General features: G+C 37.4%; 1 protein-coding gene across 8 annotated transcripts in view; it reads left to right on the top strand.

Moving 5' to 3' along the window:
* Positions 1 to 26,568, top strand: part of ARHGAP10 (Rho GTPase activating protein 10) — a 149,147-nt gene that overhangs the window by 82,478 nt on the left and 40,101 nt on the right. For all 8 annotated transcript variants that reach the window (XM_065061906.1, XM_065061909.1, XM_065061907.1 and 5 more), the window contains 6 exons: positions 2,465 to 2,539; positions 6,964 to 7,051; positions 8,396 to 8,454; positions 11,066 to 11,171; positions 11,794 to 11,953; positions 26,232 to 26,382. In XM_065061906.1, coding sequence (XP_064917978.1) covers positions 2,465 to 2,539; positions 6,964 to 7,051; positions 8,396 to 8,454; positions 11,066 to 11,171; positions 11,794 to 11,953; positions 26,232 to 26,382 — 639 coding nt within the window. The remainder of the gene's footprint in view (positions 1 to 2,464; positions 2,540 to 6,963; positions 7,052 to 8,395; positions 8,455 to 11,065; positions 11,172 to 11,793; positions 11,954 to 26,231; positions 26,383 to 26,568) is intronic.

The following is a 26,568-nucleotide window of genomic DNA, read 5'->3' as shown; positions in this document are numbered from 1 at the left end:
TGGTTTAATGTTGAGTGGTAGTTTCTGTGGTTTAACCTTAAATATTTTTGAGCCTGTAAATGTATGTTTGAGGTCAGAACAGTTTGGTTCCCTCTAGTTTTAATGTTAGAAGCACGGGAAGTCACGAAACAACTTCTGAGATAAGCAAAAGCTGAGCTGTATTTGACTGTGACAGTATTTCTTCAGCTTATTAGCTTCTTGTATAGAATGCAGAAGACTTGTTCTGTGGTCCTAAAAGTAGTGGTGGGCATTGTGTAAAAAAAAGTGTGATGCATTTTGGCAGAACATTAAAAAGCTTGGTGTTACTTTTTCACCAGAATTTTCCTGGACACATCTGAGAAATTTCAAGTAAAAAATAATTGCTGCTCTCAAGACAGATTCCTAGTGCGTCCTTGTTTGGAGTGAATCTAGGCCTATGCTTGGTTGGTTTTTTTTTGTGCTGGCAGTCTGTAAGTGGTGTGTAGCATACTGTCACCCTGTTCTGGGGATCACTGGAAAACTTAGGTGGTTGAATTGATAGCTTCATATTTTGAGAAGAACATTATTGTGGCCACATAGCTGTTTTTTGTGGTTCTTTCTTTTGCGTGCAGCTAAACTGTGAGCGTAATCTAGAGTTGTGGTTGTTGATGACAGATGAAATACTGGAGATCTGGCTTATTGTGTTAATTTGGGCCAGCTCTGAACATGACATCTAGCTTAAGACTCAGCATCATTACAATGGTGCCTGCATCCTGGAGAAGGAAAAGGGCCCATTTTGCCTCAGTAGAGCAACTGGGAGAAGTAGTGGCTGCTGCCAGAGCTGGACAGGTCCTCACTGGGACAGAGGATGGAGCAGTGCAAACACAGTGGAGGTCAGTGGGCTCTCAAAGATCTGGCATGGCTGAGAAAGCTGCAGACTGTGTGAAGGAGAGGAGGTGGTGAGAAGAAGGGAAAGATGTAGCAAGACTAGGCAGGAGGAGGAGGTAGAAAATATTAAGTTCTCTCCACCATATTGAGAATTATTGCTGTGTATTATGGCTGCTTCTGACAGTAATTCATTAAAAGGCTAATGATTTTTACATACTTCATTTAATATTTATTCGGGAAGAAACTTTCTCATATGACTGGTTTTAATTTTCCTTCTCTGAGTTGGAACAGTTTGGTATTGAAACTGGGAATTCTCCACAAGTCTTCCTTTGTTGAAGGATATTTTGAATAAGAATACCACATAATCTGTTATTTGAAAAGATTTCCTTGGACTAGAAACACAGGTATTTTGTGGCATTTTTACTCTTCCAGGCCAATGTGAATACAGAGGTAGAATATGGTGGTTTTTGTAGAGGGCTGCTTATTATGTGGCCTCTCAAACATCTGTGTCAGCTTCATGACTGTAATATTTTTCCTCCCACCATATGGGTTCTGAAAAGATGCAGCAAAGGCTGCATTGGAACAGGCTGCCCAGGGAAGTGGTTGAATCACCATTCCTGGAGGTGTTTAAAAGGCATGTAAATGTGGTGCTTAGGGACATGGTTTAGCAGTGGAGTTGGCAGTTCTAGGTTAATGGTTGGACTCCATGATCTTAAAGGTATTTTCCAACCTAAATGATTCTCTGAAAAACAAAGACATACTTTATTTTGCCATTTTCTTTCTCTGCCCCTTCTCTCCCTCCCATTTTCCTTCAATTTATATTCGTAGTTTCTCTTCCCTGGGTATGGGGAAGGAAGGCAAGAGCAGGGGAAGAAAAGGGGTAGAGCAGTGAATGTCTGTGAGAGAACAGAAGGGCATGGAGGAATGGCAGGAAAGTGGTCCAGTGTCCATGAGAAATGAGAGTAGGGTATTGAAAATATGATGCTGGTTATGGCTGCTCTATTCATCCCAGAAGGACCAATCTCAGTAACCTGTGGCGATGCCTCCAGACACAACTATTATGTGGACCATAGTGGGTTGGAACAAGGCATTGTATCTTAAATAAAAAGCATTTAGAAACTTGAAAAAGCATTGGTTTGGAGGACTGGGAATAGGATCAAGTTTTTCTTTATTTTATCTAAACTTGTTTTGCCAGCCACATATTTGGGGGAAAAGCAAAATTTATTAAAGAAATCTGAATTTAGCATTTTTTGGTTCAGTTCTTGCATTATTAGAATGTGGATGCTGAGGTACCCAAAATGTCATTTAAAAAATCCAAAGACAGTGATTCTTTTTTTCATTTCAAGCAAAGGTTTGTCCCTGTTTGCTTCTACTCCCAGTTTCTGAAGTGAAATTAAAGTACATGAAAGCTTTATCAAAACATGACATGAACTTATCATAAAACCACAGATGGACAAACGGATTCTTACAATATTTTATTTATAATGTAGTTCTCACAGCTGTGTTAGTAATGTGTAGCCTGTCTTTGAGGAGAATTTGTTGCCTGGGGAAAAGTTTTAATGCTAAGTTTGACTGTGATTGATTTTTTTTCTCTCCCCCCTCTTCTTTTGTGTAACAGGTATAAATGACCAAGGATTGTACAGAGTTGTGGGGGTGAGTTCAAAGGTCCAGAGACTTCTGAGTTTGTTGATGGGTATGCCTCTATTTTACAATTTTTCAATATTTTATTTCCTGTTGTTTTACTCTCAATATTTAGGTCTTGAAAGCACCTGTCTGTAATTGTTCTTTATATGGTCCAAATCTAGTATGCTTTAGTCCATGCAAATAATACTCGTTATACAGTAGGTTCCCATGGTTTAGCAAGACCAAGACTTGTTTGTAGGAATAAACTAAGAGAACTACCATGGGATGTGTAGGAGCAAATAATGGGATTTGTGCAAGGCTGATAAGATTAAAGCAGCCAAAGTTGAAGTGTCTGAACAGAAAATTTGAAATACCAAATTCAAGACAGTTTGAAGCTTATTGCTTCGTCGTTTGAAGTTTCACCTTTCTCCTGCCTTGTCTAAGACGTCTAGGTGTACACACTCATCCTTGTATTTAGTTGATCACTGCAAAATAAGACATTTAGTTTAAGCCCATTGGCAAAGAGCTCTTTGGTTTAAGAGGGGGAATCTGATATATGTATTAATAATTACTATGTGCCAAGGCGAGAGAGACATGGAGAAAGCATTTGTTTCTATAATGTTAGTAGTACAGCTCTTATTTGTGAGTAACTTCTCTTATGCCTAGTTAGCTATGTGAAGCATTTAATATTTTTTTATTTGTAAAATTAGTCTCAGAAACTTTTTTTTTTCCCTTTTCTGTCTGGAAATGTTGATACATCTTTAATCACAGTGACTGTAGTTCTCTTGCTACTCTGCTGTCCCTATGGGGGTTAAAACAAAAAAAAAGAGAGAGAAGTACTGGCACCTGGATGAAATCCCTTGTCTGCCTGATATCTCTCACCAAAGTAGTAGCCATGACTGCAAGATGTGCTGTGTTTCCCAATTTCTTGTCCTGAGCATTGACAGTACATGAAGTCAGACAAGACCTCTGGGATTAGTTCATTTTTATAGAGCTTCCAAACCTGTCACTTGACAGCAAAGGTCTGATTCTCAGGGATTCATTGGTATGCTAAGAAGCTTGTTTGCAGTTTGCACCAGGCTCTTCTCCAGAACCATGCCTGCTCCATCTGTGCTGATAACACAGTGTTCTTTGGCACTGCAAACTGGAGGAAGCAAGAAAGTGAATTCATTTCATTACCCCAGACATTATGTGAATGACAAAGCGCTTTTATATTATATGCTGCTGTCAGTTCTGTGCAACCTGTAAGACTTTTTCTTATCCTTCTTTTATTTTTTCAAACAGGCTGTCTCTTCAGAAATGATAAGACATCAGGCTTGAGGACCTGCATGTCATATTAATCTGTCATAATGACCTTGCTAAATATTAATTGATGATATTTTACTTTAATCAATATTAACAGCACCCTGAATTTCTCCATTAGTGCATACAAACCTGACTGTATCTTGAAAGTATTGCAGTAAAAGAGACTTTTTGGAAATACAAACTGGGATTAATAAAAATGACTGATGTATAACAGATTCTTATGGTTGTTTATCTGTGTTGGAATTAGCCTCAATGAAAAAATAGCCATTTTTAGCCATTGACCATAGGAAGAATGACATGTTATCACTCAGAGAATCTCCATTAAATGTATTTGATATCCTAAAATGTTTTTTCAGTTTTGTATTTACTGGCTTAGCTTGGGCGTGCAGGTCTGGCAGGCAGATTTTCGCCTCTGCCATTAGTGGTATCCAAATTAAATAGACTCAGGTTGCCAGTGGTTCAGTAGCAGCTGGAAGAGTTTATTGGGGATTCCAGCATCTGCTTTTAGTTATTTTTTAAAATTGGAAACATTTTTTGTCATTCCCAAGTTTCGTATATTTATTTGAAGTAGGTAGAATACAATGGTATCAAGACAAGGCAAAATCGTGAACAGAAAAAAGTTAGGATGCAAGCAGGTGCTCTTTTTCTGATGATTTGTTGAAAGCGAATCCTATCTGTGTTCTTCATCTGTCTGTCCTCAGAGAAGAATAAAGAGGGTTTCGTTTTGATATGCAGTGGTACAGAGAATTTAAAATGACTGATTAATCTTTAATCCTTTGTATCTGGGTGTACTCTTAGATACCCTTTTATATAAAAATCTTTTTTAGATTCATAAAAACCTCATATTAACTTTCTGTATTTTAAAATGTTTGATAAGATTTCAAAACATTTTAAGCTACCTGTCAATGACCATGAAGTTCAGAGTCTGAAAGGCCCAAAGTGCAAAAAAAGCCTTCCAAATGGTAACCAGAGACACATAGTTTTGTCTCTTTTTCAGATTATTTTCTATAAAATTTGGGAAAGTACATTGAGAGTTAAGAGAGTATGAGAAGCCCAATATATGCTTTTCTAATACTATGAATCCACAGATTTTTATCTTTAATGTCAAAATCTAGTGAAACTAAGTCTTCTGTAAAACGAGTGTCAGCTGTCGGGAGGCTCAATTCTTGTCCTCTATGATCTCCATAATACATGGCTCATTTCATACGAACTGCCTACAAATATTTCATACAAACTCCTACACAGGTCAGCTTCCATACAGACCCTTGCTTGTCGTGAAGTGACTGCGAAGGGCTTGGAGTTTCTACTGATGAGTTCAGTTTTGATTTCTGATACTGCCTGGTGTGAAAGATGACAGACATTACATGTTGTAGAAGAAAACTTTCAGATACCTCTGCCTTTTCAGAACCAGCAGCTTTCAAAACAATTACACTGAATTCCTTATTATTTTATATACAGTAAATGACAGTATGCGTACACTTCTACAGTGGGCATATTGCATATGAAAGCAAAGAGTCTCTTCCTAACCTAGTTTAGTGAACTGGACCATTTCTATAAAATCTAGCTCCCTTATTGTCAGAAAGATTTGCATAAAATTTGGAGCGGATCTGTCAAAAGCTGTTCCATAAATGTGCACAGTTATTTTTATATGTGTAAAGTTGCCACTTAGTGCACAGTGGCTGCTATGTGAACAAATAGCATGAAAACTAGTAGAGTCATTTTTGAAGTCCCACTTGAAGTGTTGGTTCATGTAATGGCCTGGGATGTTTCATGTAGGGAGAAAAATGGAGCAGAACCAGTCAAAATATATATTGTTTTTGTGTGTGTATATACATATATGCACACGCAACATAAACATATATATAGGGTGGTGGGGCACAGACCTCTGTAGGGCAACTATCAAACCAAAAGTTTGGCTGGTGGTTGGCTAGTAACAATTTTGCAGAAAATGTTATCTGACTTGTATTTTAAAATGAGATTTAAATAATTGATTTAATGAGGGAGAATATTCAGTTACAGAAATAATTGCTTGGCACAGCCTTTAGAACAGAATTATTTAGTCCCAGTAAAAGGACTGCACCTTTAATCAGAGTTCCTAATTTGATTTTTTAAATGTGTCTGTCGTTTGTCTGACAAGCAAAGTAACAGATGAATTCTGAATTGTATGAACGGGTCAACACGTAATCTGTGTGAGCTACTGCCGTAGTTTACTATAGTGACTGATGGAAACATGTAGTATTAAACAGGCTCAAGCACTTAAGTTACCAAATACATTGTGCTAGGTTGGGCGCATCCATGTGATCTTGTGTCAAATAGTTGTTGCTTCTCATTTTGATTGCGAAACATTCCTGTGTGCTGTGTTATTCTCTATTTTCTGTTTTTTTAAAAAAAAAAAAAAAATCTTTCACCTGATGGGTCATTCAGACATACAACTGTTCAATTTGAGGTGTCTTCTTATAAGACTCTACTGACAAATGGTCAAGCAAGCAAGAATTTTTTTTCTCTTCGGCTAAAACTCATAAAGTAAGGGAAATACTTGAGCCATCTTGTAAGGGAAACTTACTGCTAGAGTCCTTTTTCTACTTTTGATGCACCTCTTAGAAATTTTCCCGCAGTAACGAGGGTCATGCTACACTTTGGTTATTTTCATCTGCAGTCCAAAATAGCAATTTACAAGGAAAACTATGGAAAGGACTTGAAAAGATTTCTCAGTGTACTTACATTTTAAGTAATGAAAGAAATGAGGAAAAGTTATGTTTAGTGGTCTTCTAAAGTTTTTTTGCATGTCTTTCTGTGTTTGCATACATATTTCTTTTTAGTTAAAAATATCACAGAATCACAGAACCATTTTGGTTGGAAGAGACCCTCAAGATCATCGAGTCCAGTCATTAACCCAACTCTGGCCCTACCCCATGTCCCTGAGAACCTCAATTAATCAATTAAGTGTGGAAATATTGATTAAAGAAAAAAATCAGCAGTAAATATTTTTAAAAACAAGATACGGAAATAGAGTTTAATAAGAGGTTTGGATAATAAGTCCTAGTAGTATCTACTAATAGGAAGAAGCTCATATTACTCTACATTCATGTGAGCAAATACATAATAGTCAAATTCATTGTGTTGCTGTGGGCATACTGATTTAGAATTCCCTTTTTTCACATCCCTCTTCTCTTTCTGATTATTTGCTAGATGCAAAAACATGCAATGAAGTTGACTTGGAAAACTCTGCAGATTGGGAAGTGAAGACAATTACTAGTGCTATGAAGCAATATCTGCGGTAAGCCTGTCTCTGGCTCTTTTTAGTTTTGGTTCTGTGGTTGGTGTTTTGTTTATTTGTTTCTGTTTTTTTTTTTTGACTATGAAGTCTGTATTCTAATTCTGTGCAGTGTGTTAAGCTGCATTTCTTGCTTTTCGTATGTTTTGGAATAGAGTTGCATTCTGTGAAAATACTGTGTTTGTTATTTGTCTTTGGGGAAGGAAGATCACTAATACTAACGTTCATATGAGACAAGCCCCAAAACATTTTTGTGTTTCACTGCATTTCGAGCATTTCACTGATGGTTCAGAAACCTGAACTGTTAGTGAACTTGCCGAGACTTGTTACTGAAAGTCAGCTAGGATTCTTAAGAGTTTTTTGCCTTTTGGTGCTCTAATGTGGTAGAATGAAAAGGGAAAATGTTATGAATTTTTAAGTATTTTCCTCTTTTCCTGCTGGCCCTTCTCTGGTATTCTGAGTGTACTAGTAATATTTTGAGTGTTAAAAGTAAGAATTTTTAATGGATTCTCTGTTCAAATCACTTGGTAGATTCCAAATCAAGATATTGTACTGAATTGTCTAAGAACATGGAACTTTTATGCATCTCTCATAGTGTAGCACAAATACAGTATTTTTAGGCTGCTGTTTTTATTGAGTGAAGTATTACTGAAACCACTATCGAAGAATGCTGTAGAACAATTATCAAGATAAAAGTCTCTTTTAAGGAGTGTAGGAAAGAATAAAAAAATAGTAAAGAAAAAAAAAACTGCACATGATGAAGTACTTCCCACCTACAGTATTTCCCTAGTGTTTACTCCAATATTTCATAAGCATCAGTAAAATCAACTTAATAAATGAAGGTTTTAACTCTGATTTCAGTATATTTTTCATTGGTGACTAAGGTTTTCAATTTCCGTTTTCCCATTTGGAATGTTTTAGATTGATTTGTGCATGGCTGCTGTCCAGCAAACCTAACTGGTTTGGGACCCTTATTCCTTTCCAGTAAGGCACTGAGTTGTGTTTCTTTATACTTTAAAAACCCTAATGAAGAATGAATTATGTGGTATATGTGTACATCTTCATCTGAGAAGCAGTCTTGGTGCTGTAATTTGGAAAGTTGCCTTATAATAGATCGGAGTCATCACTTCAGTTCATAGAAGGTGACTAGGTGTATTTAGTCTTATTTTCCTGATGACACCAAATTTTCCATTCGCACTGGAAATCACTGAGTTGGAGGGCCACTGTAACAATGGCTCCCTTCAGCACGGCGATTATACTACTCAATGTCAAAAAGGTTTCCTGCTTAGAGTAAATACAGATAGAAAAGAATATAGATAAATTTATCGTATCATCCTTGTTTTACAGAAGCCTTCCAGAGCCACTGATGACATACGAGTTGCATGGAGAATTCATCATTCCTGCCAGTAAATATATGACTATAGTTCAAATAGCAAACTATTCTTACAGTACTGTTCTGGATTTAGGAGCATGCTGCAAAAGCAATTCCAGAAAAATTCTTCAACTCAGTAAAAATATAGGAATAAGAAATAATAAAAGTTTTAAAAATACTTAAGTTTTAACTAGTGTTCAGCTCTCGGATGTGTCACATATGATGTATCTATTGACAGACAAGCTTGTGACAGATTTAGTATAGTGAAATTTTTATGGAAAAACATTTGGACAAACATCATAAACATTCATTCTTATCATTTTAATTATATAATGATAAACATCTACTTAGATTGTGATTATTTTTTCTTCTATTTATAAAGAGTTTGAAGCTTAGGCAGAGAAAATACACTAATTCGGGTTCATCCTTAAAGCTCAGCTGCCTGACCCTTGTTTTCAGTGCCCCGTTAGCTTTGTTTCCAGTCTGGCTTGAATGTTCCTCAGATATTAGTAGAAGAAAGGAAAGAGCAGGTCAGATTACACTGTGGCACTTCAAATACAGACTTGGAGAAGACAGAACAGCATTTGTAGTTCAGCTGTATGGTATCTAATGTACATGGAATTTTTTGGAAGAGGATGGAGGGAAACTGTGTAAGAAAATTTTTGGCAAAGTATCAAATAGATATTTAGCTGATTTTCTTTCCAGCCTGTAGCACTTCTGGCAAACTGTGGAAAGCAAAATTAAAGTAAACTTTAGAGACAATTGCTTTATCTTCTTCAGATTGCTGTAATAACTTTCCAGGACTGCAGAATGTGTTCACTTGTGGTCCTTAATTCAAAATGAGAATTAGTCCGTGAAATTAATTGCCAGAACACATCTTAAAGGCCAAGTGCTTAAACAAAATTCCAGATGCTTACCTAGATGGTGAGTCTGCCTGTTTGTATTGGAAAGTGTTAAAATAATTTCTTGATCTGTGAAGTTTTGCCAGCAGTTTCTGACTTCATTTTCCTTTCTTTATTTTGTAGTCTCCTTCAATAAAGAATTCAGTTGAATTTACATGCTTTAAATAGTACAATGTTCATATGTAATAAACAATTTTGTAGAAGGGCTGATTCTGTGTAGTGGGGAGGGAAATTTAATTAATATTGCAGATCTAAGTTACGGTATACTTAAAAATAGGCAGTCAGTGTTGTTTCCTATGTTGGCTGTAAACAAACAGCAATACCCGGAATAGCAGGGAATATCCTTTTCTCTGAAACTAGTGGGGGGGAAGCCAAAATGGAAAGGTTCTCCTTTCAGTTTTGTGGTTTTTTTTGTTTTTTTTTGTACACATCAGTGTAGATTGAATCTATGTAAGCCTTGACTATATCTTGTGACTAAGGTGCTTAGCCATTCTTCAATTAGGGTTAGTGTTTAATGTATATGTAAAATAGTCTTGCTTTAAAAAAGGCTTAGGATTTTCCGGCTTTCTGAATTGTGATCATCTAACTAGAAGCTAACGATTTTGCATTTTGCTAGCCTTTTTTCTTGCGATCTGTCCAGGGGTGTTCACTGCAAAATAATTAAAAAAAAACCCTAAAATCTGCACCAATATGCAAAGAAAAAAAAAAAATCTGTAGCCATATGCACTGAAGAAATATGGTGGTATTTAGTATGAAATACACAACAGTCAAAGTTGCCTTAGAGTCAAATGGGACCTCATGAGTGGTCCTGATGTCAAAACTTGTTTCATTCAGAGCTGGTTCTATATTTTTCTCTTTATGTACCTTGTACTAAGTATTATTATATACAATATAAATACTTTCACTTCTCTCATTGCAACCACTACTTAGATGTAATTTCGTGATTTCATACAACTTTGAGAAAAAGGTAGATGGATTATTTCCATCTTTTACAGATTCTTGTTTTCATCTGTGTACTAGTGAAACCTGTAGGGGCCAAAATTCTTCAATCTGTTACATAAGATGCCAAAATAAAAAGCCCCTTGCTTACTTTTATTTTATTTCTGTACTGTACTAGAGAGAGAAGAATGCCATTTTTATTTAGGACCCTTTATCATAGTAATCTCACTCAACATTTATTTTGTGTGGTTATTCTTCTGTGTCTTCAGAGGTCATTAGATTTTCTCTTTCTGAGCATGTGAATCGTCCGCAAGCATTGTCTAAGCAGTTTCCAATGGAAGGTAGCATAAATACAGTATCATTAGCTGCATAGTACCAACAAAACTGAATTCCAATAGTCAGGGCAATCAGTTAATGATGCTAAAATGTAACCTAGAACAGTTCCACTCTGTAGCACCCACTAACATCACTCCTTACATTGCAGTATATTCAGAAGCAGATGACTCCCATACAGCAAAACAATAACTACATTTGTTATTTTTTAAAAATAGACAAACAAAGGCATCCACTTGCAGGTGGATTGAAAGATCAGTTCACAAAATAAGCAAATAAGCTGATAATTCTAGAACAAGATTACTAGTGAAAACAAAGCACATATGTTCAATTTTGCTATGTTTGGAGATACGTAAGTGTTGAAGTGAAGTGTGTGCAGTATGTTTCTGTGCAGAGGTGGGAAAAGCTTTTGTGTTTCTGTGTATTTTATTTTAATTTTTTGAGATAGTTATTTATTTCTCTGTCCCATAGAAAGTGGGAGTCCTGAATCTCGAGTTAATGCTGTTCACTTCTTGGTCCATAAACTCCCTGAAAAGAATAAAGAGATGCTGGAAATTTTGATGAAACATTTAGCGAAGTAAGTGTTATGACCTGCTTTCCTACCTTGTCAGAACTCTCGTCCTGACCTTCGTTTAGCTGCAAAGGCCCATAGTTAAGTGTGGCTGGAGCTGAAGCCCATTTCAGCGCTGTCATACACAATACCCAGAACCAACCGTGCAAAAGCAGACAAGACGTTTCTTTCCTGCTGTGTATATTTTGGCGGGAAAGGCAGAAATCTAATCTGTTAATGAAGCCATATAAGTATTTACTTTAGCAGTCCTGCCAGCAGTTGAGGGTTTGATTGAAGTGAGAACGAGAACATTATACTTTCTTTTCACAAATTTTGGCAAAGTGAATAGTGGAGATCTGTTAGCAAATTTAAGTTGGTTTCACACTTGCCCTGGTCCAAGGCTAAGTGCATTTTATATATTTAAGTGCAGTAAGAGACTGCTTTTGTTTTTAAATTGCCAGTGGAAGAATGTCTTTTCTGTTTTCCAGAATTCAGTAAGGATTTATTTGAAGAAACTTTGCACAAAACAAGCTTCTAAAACATAGATTAAGAAAATGTAATGTTTTCATGTGTAGACTGCAGTTTCCAACAGTAATGAAAATTTTTCATAACCTATTTCCTGTTTTTTCCTTCAATTATTTTCAAAAAGTGTTTCAAAGCATTCCAAGAGGAATCTAATGACTGTGGCAAATCTAGGGGTAGTATTTGGACCAACCTTAATGAGGCCACAGGAAGAAACCGTAGCAGCTATCATGGACCTGAAGTTTCAGAATATCGTTGTCGAAATCCTGATAGAAAATCACGAGAAGGTAAGCTTTGATACATCTTTGTGTTTCTCAGCATAGTCTAAAATGATCTGCTAAACTTAATGTGTAGTGTGGGGTTAACTATGATGTTACAAATATCTTAATTCTGAAGAGTATCCTATATACACTGTACGGTCTTTTTCCTCTTTATACTCAGTAAGTATTCTCGTTCACAGGTAAACTGACATTTCAGAATGCATATTTCTTGGCAATCATGGTGCTTCTGTGTACAGTAAACAAATAGATTTTTGTTATGACACTTGTGTATGTTGTTTTCTGAGAAAAAGTGACAAGCTGGAAAAGAGAAGGTCCAAACTCAGTTTTTGGCTCTTCCATTAAGTACTTTGACCAACGTCTCAATGAATTTTCTGTCTTCATTTTTCTCAGAGGTCACACAGTAAGAAGAAGACTTTACTGTGCTCTGAATTTTATGGGTAAAAAGCATAATGAGAGAGCCAACTATGAACATTTCCTTTGTTTTCAGCTGAATGTGTGTTATTTTAAGCCTTTGCATTTGAGGTAATACTGAAAATAGAAGTTGTTGCTGCAGCTGTGAGAGCTGCCAGTTACTAAGGTGACTTACTTGTACACGGTACTGTCCAGAATATCACCGCATGTAACCTGGTCTCTGGTATTATTATTATTATTACTTTTTTTTTTTAAAAAAAAGTCCTTTAATGGTATCTTTGTTTGAGTACTCCTTTGGGAGTCCTTCATGTCTAAGCTGACTTTTGGAATTGAATGTTTGAAGTACTTTGCTTGTACTGGGAGGATGAGCAGCATCTCCCTCACTCTTATTGTCGAAAAAAGTGCTTCAGAAAAATTCCAGGATGTGCTTTTTCCCCTCTTCTTAGGAACTCCGAGCATTGAAATAGTTATTTCTTTTAAAGGTTAACAGTGTTGAAATTGGCTAAGTCAAGTCTTATCTACTTTAAATAATATCTATCTCAAGTTTTTTCTGACAATGTGATTACATTCCCTCCTTGAATGTTACAGGTTGGGCAAAGCTGCTGTTGGCACAGCTGTATCCACATGAAGGGTTTTGTTGGTGGAGTTGACTTAGGGTGTAATGCTGCCCTCACGTACTGAGCAGATACAGTGTTGTTCTGTTGGAAAAGTACTGTGCTGCAGCTGTGGCTTGAGTTCTAAGGGATAAATATTCTAAGAGTTGTAAGCCATATTATTCATTTTGGACCTTATAAATCAAGGTAAACCTTGACGTAAACTCATGATTTTAAAGCTATTGTAGTGACTACACAAATTTAAGAAATTGAAGAGAGCGAGCAGAGATGGGGTGTTTTAACAACATATGAAGGCTGAGTTATGGATATTCAAATCACTAGGTCACCACAAATTAGCATCATCTTATTCTTATGCCAGCTCAGTTATGTGTCTTTAAAAACTGGACATCAATTACGTGTTTGAAACAAGTTGAAGTGGCTTTTCTTGCTCCTCTGAAAATGTAGAGAAGCAGGGAATGGAAATTACATCAAAATGGTACTGCATCGTTTTCCAGAATTCCTTGGGTTTATGCCTTCTTTAGAAGTAGAAGGCTATAATTTTTTTAAAGCGATTTCTGTCATTTCACTGTCATTTCTAACAGTGAACTTGCCATCAGTGGTCTGCCTGCAGAAACCTCTCTCCCACGCTAGAGCTGCTTCCAAGATAGAAGGAAGCCCCAAGTATGACCTTCATGTATTTATAGCAAAGGCAATGGAGAGATGTGTGTTAAGGCATTACAAAGATTTTATAGTCAAATTGAATATGGTGCTTTTTTACAAGTGAGCTGCCTTCATTTAGGGTAGACCAACGACATACTTTTAATGGCAAACAGTCTTATTGTCAGTCTGATGTTTATTTTATGTTGTTGTTTTGAATTTCTATGTATTTCAGAGTTTCTAAGAGTCTTGTGTTACATATTTTTATTTATAGCTTTGGTGAATTCCTAGGAAAAGTCACCAGCTGTGGGTTAAAATACTTCCAGATATTTTATTCAGCCACTACTCTGCCTCTGCTAATTTTTAGAAGCTTCTGCAAATAGAAGCAAAATTTGGAATTGTAGAAGAGTGGTCGAGTCAAGACAGAGGTACACTGACACAAACAAACTTGAAGCAATACTTCACGCTTCATGCATGTGTAATTGATGGCTCTGGCAGACTGCAAAGAGGCGTTTCTTTTCCCTGTAGAAAATGGAAAGACTAACAAACTTCCAAACTGTAGAAGTAATAGCCATCAACATTTCTGGTTTCAATACAGTAACTTGGTAGGCAAAATGGTAAAAAATTATGATTCCTCAAATATTTTAAAATTCCATCAACATTCATTATGTGTGCAGAGCTTTATTGAAGGAGATCCACAATTCGTTTTTAGGAGGAGACATGATTAATTGGGTTACTAGCTTTGAAATCCTGGTGTGGTCATTTCAGTATCATCACTCTACTGAGTCCTAATTAGAGAATTTCTGTGCAATTTATGTGTGAAAACCTGGATGTGGGGACTCGTCCTGAGTGAAGTATATCATGCTTGGATGCTTGGTGGATAACTGTGGGGTTTTTTTGCCCCCCCCCCCCCCTTTTTTTAAAGCTTTGCTGATTTGTATATTTATTTCCTGCTAGCTAGAAACCAGTCCGTATCACTTGTATACAGGTTGCATACATACTTCTAAACAGTGGCTGTGAACCAATTATAGTAGGTTAAGGAGGGGATGTTTTGCAAAATTCAAACCAATGCTGAGAATTGAATGCTGGAAGCTAGGCTGTACAGACTGACATGTCACTTAACTGGCATTATAATTGCACAATGATTAAGACTAGAAGGGGGATGGAAGAGCATTAAGGAAATAATAGTTTAGGTTTTGCTCTTGTCCGTTATGGATAACTCTCCTCCAGGCAGAGTATTTCTTAGTGTGCAGTCAGAAGATGAGCTGTAGAAGCAGATCTCTACTTTGAAAGAAAAAGCAAAAACTAGCCCCAAGCTGAGACAGTATTTTACTGAGGACCCTCAGAACCACTTGCTGTGGAAGGGAGGCCAGTCCAGAGGAAAATGAAACCTGTGAATTGTCTGGCTTGCTTCTGTCATATGGCTGCAGAGGAAGGCCACCCAGATATGTCAGGCAAAGTAGGACCATGCTCAGGTTTGGTATTAAATGGCCTCTTTATAGTTTTGCCTGGAATTGCCATGTTTTGTGCTGACAGGGTTGTTTGCACCAGCATTCTTATTTCCCTTTGCTTTGCAGGTCCTTAACGTGAGCATCATTTCACTTTTGGCTGGCTTGTTCCCCACTCCCTTGCCATATCCATCTGGTTTCCCTTGATTTCCAAGTCCCGTATCTTCTCTTTGCTAAAAAAGCATCAAGAAATTTGTGTTTGTATCTCATCGTGTTCATTTAGCTTTGAAGCTTTACCTTCCCTTGCTGTTCCTTTTCTTGAGGTAACAAACTCAGGGGTTGAGTGCAGCTGAGCTTGTACCATGCCTGGAATTATCTTTGCTTCTCCTTTAGGTTAATTCTCTGCTGATTGAGTGGAAGTTAACTTGGACCCCAGAATGTTTTGATTTCTCCTCCTACCCCAAATGAGTTTCAAGGGTATAAATTACTTTTTCTTCCCATGGGTTTCACAGACTGGAAGTCTCAGACCTCTCAGTTCTTCTGGTCTTGCTTTCTGACTTGCAGTGAGGAAGAACAGCATTCCACTCCATGGCAGCACGAAGAGCACACACATGTTAGTCTTACTGTTCATTAGAATGTTTTGGCATCTTGTTAGAATGAATGTCACTATTCAAAGGGCTTATTTATTTGCCATTTAGAGATGCCTTAGTGGTAATATGAACCATTTTGGTTTCTGAATTCCCTGAACAGTATTTTAAGCAAGGGGGAGGGTGGGGAGGGGAAATTAAAAAAAAAAAAAAAGAGGATTAAAAAAGAAGTCTAAGAAATGGAAGAAGATGAGGGATGAGGTTGAACTAAAAATCTTGGTGGGACTGGAGTATTTAAACCATCTTATGGGGGAGGAAAGAATAGTGAGTACAAATAGCAAGATTGCAAAAACAGAAAGAAGATTAAAATTACAGTGAAAGAAAATTAGAAGAAAAAAAGAGAGGGACTAGACAGAAGTCCCTTATAGAAGCTGGGAAGCCAGAGTCGTCTGAAAGGGAATAGGCATGGTAAAAGATGCCTTTTTTTCTAGAATTCAGGCAACCTATGCAAAATTATCTCAAAGATGTTCTTTCTGGAAAATTCAATGGTTCCTATATATAAGGCAGATACTGTTTTCCTGTTTTCACTTGTTTTCTGTATTACTCTTTTTATAAAGGGCAAAGATTTTACATACTTTAGACAAAATGTCTTTGTTTTAGCTTTCTGTTTTGTCCAAAACTTTTATATGGAGAAATCTCTTTAATGAAATATAAATGTTTTGCTTTTACCTTTTTATTTTCAGTAAAAGGAGGAGAAAAATTTAATGCTACTGAGCTCTTAAGCCAACATCAACTTCATGCAGTAATACTTGGAAAGTCTGTAGTCTTAAAATGTATTACAGTACATAATACTTGCCGTATTTGTGAGACAGGAGAAATGGAAGCAGATGAAGTCAGTTGTTCGTTTGAGAGCATGAAGTGACACAGTCAGGTGTGGCATGTCTCCATTTAGCAGTCACTGGAAGTTTAAAGCAGTTCTGTTGCAGGTAAATGCTTTAGGGAACAGTGGCCCTGCCATCATCTAAACTAAGTGTATTTCTGACAGCACAGCAGATCTTTTGAAGTCCTGGTAAAGCGACATATGAGAAATACTAAAGAGGGCTTGTTTGAGCTGTTGTGTTACTTTGCCTTTGACTGCGATGGAGGACCAAAGAAGCAATGCATAGTAATTGTGATGGTTTGCTGTGGTGCAGCAATTTGAAACCTCCTCAGGCTGAATGTTTCTCAAGTCAACAAGTCTTTGACGTGGAGGGGGAAAAAATTACATTAAGGTATCTCCATTAAGGCAGAGTTTGTAAAGAAACACACGAGCTTCAGTTCAGGAAGGTATTCAGTGTATGGTTAACTTTCAGCATGTAACTAATTGAAGTGTCATTGAAACTATTCCTGTACTTAATTCAAATTACATGCTGTAATGATTGCATAAGTGTAAAGCAGAAAGGGCAGCAGGCGCAACAAAGAAATTCGTCATGTTTTCTGTTGGAAGCCACAGCAGCTCTTCTGTTCCACTCTGAGTGTGTGCAAACTCTTTAAAGTCTTTCTCTGCCCTGTGGATAGCAGAAAGTACTTCCATGTGAGACACACACACACAGTATGGTAAATTGACTGCAAATCTTGTGGTGTGGATTAAAAGACTGCTGTTTTCTAAATCTTCATGTAGTTTATGCATAGTAATAAGACTATATCAAATCTCCACTTCTGTTTGTGACTGCAGTTGATGATGTTAACAGGAACTGAAGCTGGATCAATATCTGGATTTGTATGCTGTTAGACTGCTTCAGAAGAAACAAAATGTACTATGAATAACCAGGTTAGATTTAAAAAGAAAATCAAAACAAAATTCGTGCTCTCAGGCATGGGAAGTGGTCTGCTGAGGTGCTGCACTACAAATACATGGCACGTACAAATAATATGGATGCTCACTTCTGCCTTCTTGGTTTAACTGTGTTATGTCCAGTTAATTTTGGGAAACTTCCCATGTAATTTGAGTGGTACAGATCTCATCTTTAACTGCCCACAGGTAGCATTCCTAAGCAAGTGAACAGAAATGATGAGTGGGATTCAGTTGAATAATACATGCTTCAATCTTTATGGTCAGGGTGCTGTGCTTGCGTGTTTGGAGGAGGAGGCAAAGGAGAAGTCCTTATGGAGAATGCTAAAATGGCTGTTTAGTGAAATTTTGTTAGTCAAAATATTCTATGAAATGACGCAGGAGCATTGGGGAAGGGGAAAGTTGTTGCACTCCTGAAGAGTTTAATAAGTAAATTCTTATGCAGAAGCTATGTGACATAAGAATAATACTTTATTGCAACTTTCAATGGTGGAGGTATTGAATTTACAAACTTTTTTTTTCTTTATATTGGCTAAACTGACCTGAATGCCATCCTGTCTGATCAATGCTAATGGATAGTAGTTCAATATGCACTTGTGTTTTTGTATGTACTCTTCACAATTCTAGTCAGCTTTTGCCTTACCAGAGAGGTTAGTGTATTTTAAATCACTGAATAGATTTTTGAATAAACAAGATGTGGCAATCAGCTGGTAATTTTTTTTTTCCAGTGTTTTCATTGGCATGCTATTTACACTAATGAAGCATAAATACTTCATTACAGTGAGTGCTGGACATACAAATGAAAAATATGTTCTTTACCTTCAAGGACCTTACAGTCGTAAGATAAGAAATGCATTTTAACAAAAACAAAGAGCAGAGAATGTTGTGTAAAGCAAGGATTATATAAAGCCTTGTAATGGCAGCAGGCAAATTTGTGGAAAAGAAAATACTGGCAAGGCTGTGTGGTTGGCTCCAGTTGAAACGGTCATTTGCAAAGATCTTGATGTTTCATTCTGATGCTTTGTACAATGACAGTGTGGTAGAGAGTCAAATGTAGGGTTTTGTTCTCAATATATAATTATTTGTATTCCCATTAATAAATTTTATAGAAGGCTATGTGTGATATATATATATATCTTTGTATGTGTATGAATATGTATATCATGTTTACCTGTGGTGTGTTTAGCCATGGTTGTTGCTTTTATTGGTTCCCGACTTAGGTTTGTAAGTGCCGCCTTTTATTTTCTCAGGACTTCTCACACTTTTTGCAAGACAAAGTACATGAAAACATTCTCCTTTTGAATTATTTTCTATTCACGTTTTAGATAGCTAGTTAATTGGATTGAGTATTTAATCTTTTAATTTAAAGACTCTTTTTGGTTGCTATTTTAAGTATTTCCTATAACTGAGATACATAAAAGTATTACATATAACTGCAACAGGGCAGGATGACCTTTTTAAAATACACTCCTCGATAAGAGTTACAGTAGGTGAGCACAGAAGAGAAGGTGAATCTGCTGTTTCTGCTGGTGTGCTGGGCAAATGTGTAGGTATTTCAAGCTTGGTGTATTGTTAACTCTCTCATTTCCTTCGATGAATAAAATGGATTGGTTGATGGCAGCGAAGGGGCTGCGATCAGGAGTGTTCTCCTCGTGAATTGTTAAAAGGTGGAGTGAGATGCGATACAGTGGGAGCTGCAGCCTTTGTGTCGGGGCGCTACTTTTAGAAAAGCTGAGTCAACCAACTCATAATTCACAAGCGATCAAAGGACGTATGTTTTTAACCTTGGAATGTGTGTTTTTTTCTTTTTTCTTTCATCCTTTCACAGCTGTCCTCCAGACTGTAATGTCATGTTTTATAGGCTATATTTAGTTTCTTCATTAAAGCTCAAACATCAGCTACATGGTTTAAGGTAGTCAGGCCATGAGTTGCTATTAGGGTCTACAGATATATCAAGGCTGTCTGAAAATTCCCCCAATTTTTTTGTCACTCTAGTAGTCTGAAGTTTGTCCGGAGCTCTAGTTCCTTTAGTGTTAAGAGGAACAGATAGTGTGGGATTGAGACTCACAGTGTCCACAAAGCCCTAAAAGCAGTGCGTTCACTTGGTTATGGGTAGTCAGGCTGCTAGGCAGATGGTCTCAGCGAATGATATCTTTGCAATGAAGAAAAGACTGTCTTAGATTTATTTATTTATCTCTCTATTTATTTATTTATTGTGCTTTGTGGTTGGCTCACAGCCAAGGATATTTCCTCTCTCTGGTTTTGACTTATACCCGGTTACTTTTCAAGCTGCATCCTCAGTTGCACTGTAACTAAACAGAGTCTGTCAGGCAACATCAAAAGCATTATTGATGTTTTTGCATGCTGGCCCTCTAGAGACTTAGTTTCAGGTATCTTTCAAGGCTTGGTTTGATTTTTTTTTTTTTTTTTTTTTCTCCCCAAATATAGTGATTGTGATTATTGTGTAAAGGTGTTTTGTGGTTTGTAGTGGAATTCAAGCCTCAAAATCCAAATCCTCCAAAAATCTGTATCCTATACAGTCTCCTAGAAGCCAGTGCACAGAAAATCATATTTTGTAGTGTATAGATGCTAAAGCACAGAATTCAGGACAACTCCTTTGAGGTAGGCATACCTGTACAAGTGGACAAGGTGGTAACCTTGGGGAGGTAAGTTATTTAAGGATTCTAATTAAGTTGTTAATTTTTATTGAAGCTTTTGTAAAGCTTTTTCAAAACTATTTAATATGATCTGTAGAAATAATCAGCAGTATCATATTTTATATGCTGAACACAGACTTTATTTAAACATCCAGAATTTCTTGTGCATCTGTATTATATTTATTGAATAGTTTTTGAGAACCAGAAGAAGAAATGGATGTTGACTAAACAATTTTCATGGAAATGCAAGGAGTACAATAGCCATAAAATGTAGAAAGGCAGAGGAGTGTATGTGGCCTAGGTGAATGGCATTTTCTGTTGTTTAATAAACAATAGTTGAAATGTCTCTGTGCATTTCTTTTATTTACCAACTGAAAATCAAGTACATGTTGAAGGGAAATGACCCGAATAAAAACTTGTACTGATGTTCTTGTCTTGAGAAACACTGTCCTCTAAAAAATATGACTAGCAGTGGAGGCCATACTGCTAGCTGAATTTCAAAGAATTCAGAATTACATTGCAGGTTCTAGTCCCCTTTGCATTAGACAGCGACTTCTGGTACTCCTATTCTTGTTAATGTATTCAAAGGAAATAGATGCATGTTCTGTGTGGTAGATGTTGTGAGAATGAATGGGGGTTTTGTCTTGCAACAAAATCATGGCACAGTTTTAAGCTGTTAATGATTTTTTATAAGTTTATCCTCATTAGCTCTATTACTAAGCTTCCAGTTTTTTTTCCCTTCTTTGTCAGCCCACTCTGTCCTTGCTGTTTGCCTCCCACTGATTTTTAGAGAAAATTTTAATTACCCCAGTGATACAAAGCAGACAGAGATGACCTGATGTCTGGGTCTTTTCCTAAAGTGATTCCTGGCAAACATACTGAAATTCATTAATTAGTTCTGCTTGAGACCAGAAAGAAAAGATGAGTATTCTCTTGTAGCAGCAGAATCTAATCTATGTTTCCATGTACAGCTATACATCTAGTAAGAAACTCATGGAATAGGCCTAGTTAAATCCTCCATGGGTTTTCTGAATTTCGAAAATCAGCTCTAGTAAGAGCACAGGATCTGGAGTCCAACACTGTTGTTGCAGATTAAGGGGAATCTGGCAAAATTCCTTGAGCTGCTGCCATGTGGATCTGCTGGTAGAATACAGTATGATAATATGTTGAATTTGGCTCATTACTTTCAAGAAATGCTTCCATAGAGTTTGCGGGACACAGGTTTACGAATTGGAAAGGTTTTATGTTGGGATGGCCTTGGGCTCAGTCCTCTAGACAGAGCTGTTATTAGCGGTGTATATCCAAGATGGTTTGTGGTTTGTTTAGCCCTGTAAAATATCTATTTTGTGCTATTGTATAGAGAGAAATAGGTCAAACATACCAATGTTTTAAATCACTCGACAAGTCTCATCTTTTTTTGTTGTAACTTTTACACTGCAGGCTTGAAGCCTGATCCACTACTTAAGTCAGTGTGCACCTTTAAATTCTTCTTTTGCGTGAGATCAGACTTCAGCAACCATCTAAACTACTGGACTGACTGGGATCAGAGTGACTAACCAGCAGATTTGTTGCTTGACAAGATTTTGAGTGCTACATGTGTTAAGTCTTCTCCCATATGTAAATTGTTTCGCTTAGCTTCCAAGTTTGCCCCCAAGTAGGTCAGTAGCAGGATGCCAATGCTTTCGAGAACGAAATTGTAGACAACTGATATCTGTAAATCTAATGCAGTTTAGCTACAGTTTCAAAAACTGTGCAATGCCTTATGAGACTGTGAAGTCCTCAACTAACCTTTGAGGTTGGTTGAGTACGTTTTTATTGCTTCTTGAGTGAGGTAATTCAATGAGCAGACTTCATTCTTGTCTTTATACAGGCATTAGTCTAAGCTGCAGTAACTTCTGCAATTGAGACCTAGTGGTGGTGGTGGATGTGACTTTTACTTGAAGGGAGGTGTTTTTTTTTTTGTAGCAAAGAAGTCTTCTACTAAATAGCATGTTCCAGTCCTGTTTTCCCATGGGAGGGTATCCATCCGATTGGATACATGCATCTGCCGTGCAATGCATCTGAGAGCAACAGCTTGCAGTGCAAGAAGATATTCTGAAACATAGTCAGGTGTTCTCCATACGGTTGTGCAAGTCAGTCAAAACACGGGAATGTTGGTACAGTTTCAGGTGCTCACGTAGTACATGGAGTGTGTGTGGTTTTACATTCTGTCTTCTGAGCATATGCAGTGTGCTTCTGACAACAGGTCACTCTTTTATTAGCTGTGAAACAGTTGTACTTTAATAGCATTTAAATAATTCATCAGGCTAGGGTCAAATTTGAATAAAACCAAACCCAAACTGCTTTTTTCCCTACAACTGAAATAAAGCATGCCTGCATTCCCCCCATTCTCAGGCAGACATTACAGTGCTTCTGTCAGTGCAGCAAATATCCATTAAAGCATGATGAAAAGTACTCATCTGTGTAAGTGAAAATTAGGCAAGAAAGAGAAGCTGAATACCCTATGTACCTTTCTTAGGGCGGAGGTTGACCTTCTGCGTGCTTTTCAGATGCCCACCTGCGCAAAACTGTGGTATGAGCTGTGGCAGAGATTTCTGCTGCTGAAAAAGCAGGTCTAGTTATGGGTGGGCTGTACTGGATTTTATTGCCCTACTGAAAAGACAAAAAGCAAAATACCAAAGTAGGGATGAAAACAAATATGAGCTGCTTGAAAGAGCAAAAATGACCCCAAACACACTTTCTTTGTGCAACACATGAAGGCAGGATGTTTTCCTGTTTCTTTTATGTAAAAAAGTAGTGATCTTTTAAATGGTGGTTTTGTGTGTGTTTTTTTGTTTGTGTGTCTTGGAGTCCTTCAGGACAAACCATGATACTTGATGGTGTCGTTGCTGAGTATGACCATTAGGTTCAGTTTGCTCTGCATGGGTAAATTTTCTTTGCAGAGATCTGAACACCTCTACCAGGAAACCCTTTCTTCTCCATGAATACAGATATTGAATGTGAACAGAAGAGAAAAAGTTCTACAGCTTGTAACATTGCATCAGCGAAACGTAGCAGTGGGAGGATGGAGATTGTGTACCCTCACCTTGGTCCCAGTGAGTGTAGAGCACAGGTGGCCTTCTGCTACCCAGGAGCTCTGGGGAGGTGACCTCTGCTCTCTAGAAAGCAATATGCTACTTACCAACCTTATCCCAGAATTAAAACTTCCCTCCTAATCTGCTATAACAGCGATATAAAATAGGGGATAGGCCTGATGCCTGTCTGAGTGTCTTGTCTGGAGAAGGGAACTTAGACTGACAGCCATCAGCCTAGAGCTGGTCCTGAGTAGTGCTGAGCAGTGCTGTTGGGAAACATTGGTGCACAGCTGTGCCACTAATAAAAAATAAAAGTAGAGGTGGTACACTTATCCTGGCAGTGAAAGAGAGGAGTCAATATGTGTAACTTTTGTTTTATTAGGGGAGAGAGAACTATTCTGGGGAGCTTGTGACTACCTGCTAGCAGTATCACTCTGAAGTTAGCTAGCATGTGCGGGACTGCTGCTGTTTTAAGTGTGACTTCATGGCTTTCTTGCTATTTCTCCTGTTTATTGAATGGGGTTTTTTTTCCACATAAAATGGAACAAGCCACCAACCATTTTTTTTTTCCACATCACATAGCTACTTACAATTAGAAATCTACTTGCATTCATTACCTGTTTCCAGGTAATTATCCTGTTGCCTGTCCGGTACCGAGTATCATTGAGTAAGGATCGCCTTTATGGTTTTCTTGATTATGTTTTTCTTTTGTGACTCTTAGTTTCTCATGTTAGTAGTCTTAGAAGAGGATATTGAAGGATTCCTGAGAGACAAGGAAAAAACTTTACTGCAACCTAGATGCAAGTCACCTAAATGCATACAAGAAAGCTCCTGGGGAAAACTTGTTCTTCTCACCATCATTAATTTCAGAGGAGATGCATGGATAAGGCTGTACAAATAAACACAGCTGCAGGATGTGACACAGTAAACAACATGCTGAAACCTCTTGGCAGAGAGTTGTTTACCAGAGAGCCCAAATGCAACACTTAGACCATGGAAAAGATGGCATTTAAAGTTTTGGTACTTTTCATTTTTTCAGGAGCAAATATTTATCCCTAAAACTGCTCCATCTGGCCTTGTATTTACACATAAGGGGGCACTGTGGTACTGTTAGCCCAGTGCCATGTAGGTGCACATTAGATTTCATTATTATAAATTGCATCATTTTTTAAGAAATGGCTTTGGCACTCTGAGCACAATTCGAGCTTTGTCACTGTCTGAGAGTGCTGCCGTGTCTGTACTGGGGAAAACCAGGTTGGACTATTTCCTTTCTTCTTTATAAACGTGCTGTTTTTAGAGAGTTCCTTGCGCTATTTTGGCGCTCTCTCGTAATCCCTTGTTCATAGGCATGTGAAGGAGTGGGAGCCCGTTTTCTTAACACTGGTGTGGGGAAGTTCAAATTACATCATTTTACCTCCCCCATATCAACATGCACTTACTGAGAAGGAAGGTAATGTAGTATTTCTACTGGAGCATTCCTTTGCACACCAGATATAGGCTTCCAGCCCACTGCTGCCCAGTTTTGGCAATATTATCATTCATTCCCTGTTTCCATGGAAAATGGTGTTTCAGGTTATTTTGTACCAGCACAGTCTTCTGCCTGCTAGTATGAGTGATGATTAAGTGGCTATAAACCAGTGTAGATGGGGGTTCTTGGGTCATCTGATTCCTACATGTGTTAATGTTTGGGGTTAACAGGCTAGGGTACAATGGCATGTAGAGTTTCTTATACTTTTAACATGATGTCTTGAGTGCCTTACCACAGGATGCTTATGGCATTTTTCTCACCTGTAGAGTAGCCTGGTTGGCTTTTAGCTTCATGCTGCGCCTGAGATGTGTTGTAATGATCTAAAAATGTATTATCTGTGGCATCTCTTTGTATCTTCTGCATGAATTTCTACTTCATAAGCAGCTTCTCCTTCAGTGATTCATTACTAGTGTCCCCTTTATAATATTTCCTATACAGATACCTGGCAATGTAAAGTTGCAGAGTAAAAGAACACCATATACTATTTCATTATATCTTGTTATATTATTACTGTAAGGTGCTGTACAGTCACAGGGCATTTCTTGTAGAGCTGCTGTTTGTGTTCTTTATCTACTGGTTTCTCTTTGATGAAATACATCTTAAACTAATTTGTTCATGTGAATCTGCTATGATCACTTGTAAAAGGCTGTTGTTAAATTGTACATCAGCATACTGATTATTTTCTAGAAGTAAATCGGCATAATTAGACTGTACCCCATATGTGACAGTTAAAGTAGAAATGCTATCAAGTTAAACAAATCTCCATTGCTGGTTAAGCCAGAGAGAAATGACACAGTATTTTGTATGGAGTAAGGCTAATGATCATGACTTAAAAGATCAAATGAGGACAAGAAGTGCAATTGTTTTATATGCATCTTTGTGAATATCATCATTTAATATAAATGTGACGCAATATGCAATAAAAACTAGAAAAAATTCTCATGTGGTATGTTACTATTGTATCTGTGACTAAAAACCTCTCAAAAATTTTCCCTTGCTCTTGTCAGGAGTATTTTTTTGTGTGTAAGCATGTTTGTTTGTTTTGTTTTGTTTTAATTAAAATGGCCAATATTATAAAGATATTACAAGTTTTGAAAATTAAAATGAGTATTCTGGCCAAATTGTAGGTCCTAGCTAAAGCTGTAAAACTTTTTGGTTTCTGGTTCATAATGTTAGTATCCCCCTCTTTCCCCTTCCCCTCCATCCTAGCTGGCAAGCATGGCTGCAAATATTTTGTCTTTGGATTAGCTGATTTGCAGCTTGGTTAATGTGTAGACAGTGCTCATGCTTATTTTAATACTCTATTTATTTATTTATTTTAAAAGCACTCATTAAAGACCCACAGCATATTCCCAAACTTGAAGGAATAGATTTTTGGCTCCTGCCTTCTTTGAATGAAATCCAAAACAAATGTTGTTTGATAATGGTTTGCAGTTGCATATTACACAGGTTGTTCTTTGTGATAAATAATTAACACCCTTTGTGTTCTTGATTGCAGATTTTCAAAACCCTGCCTGATGCCACTTTCCCTGAGCCAATCTCTGTGTCAGTATCTCCTCCAAATGCCCCACCAAGGCAATCAAGAAGACAAGGGCAACGTATCAAGAGGCCTCTGGCTGTGTACAATCTCTGTCTTGAGCTGGATGATGGTAAGATGTTAGTGAAAATTTTGGTCTTTGCAGCAGATGGGCTGTGTGTCCTATCATCAGTAAGTGTTTTCATTTGTATATGTGTGTACATGCACCTGCATGCTTGTTTAATTGCTTTGGAACGTGGAAAGAAGCAAGAAGAGTTGAGAAAGCAGAGGATAGAGAGTACTGTCTTGTGACATACAT

The sequence above is a fragment of the Columba livia genome, chromosome 4 (genome assembly GCF_036013475.1).
Source record: "Columba livia isolate bColLiv1 breed racing homer chromosome 4, bColLiv1.pat.W.v2, whole genome shotgun sequence".
Classification (NCBI taxonomy): Eukaryota; Metazoa; Chordata; class Aves; order Columbiformes; family Columbidae; genus Columba; species Columba livia.
This window is presented reverse-complemented; position numbering and strand designations above follow the sequence as displayed.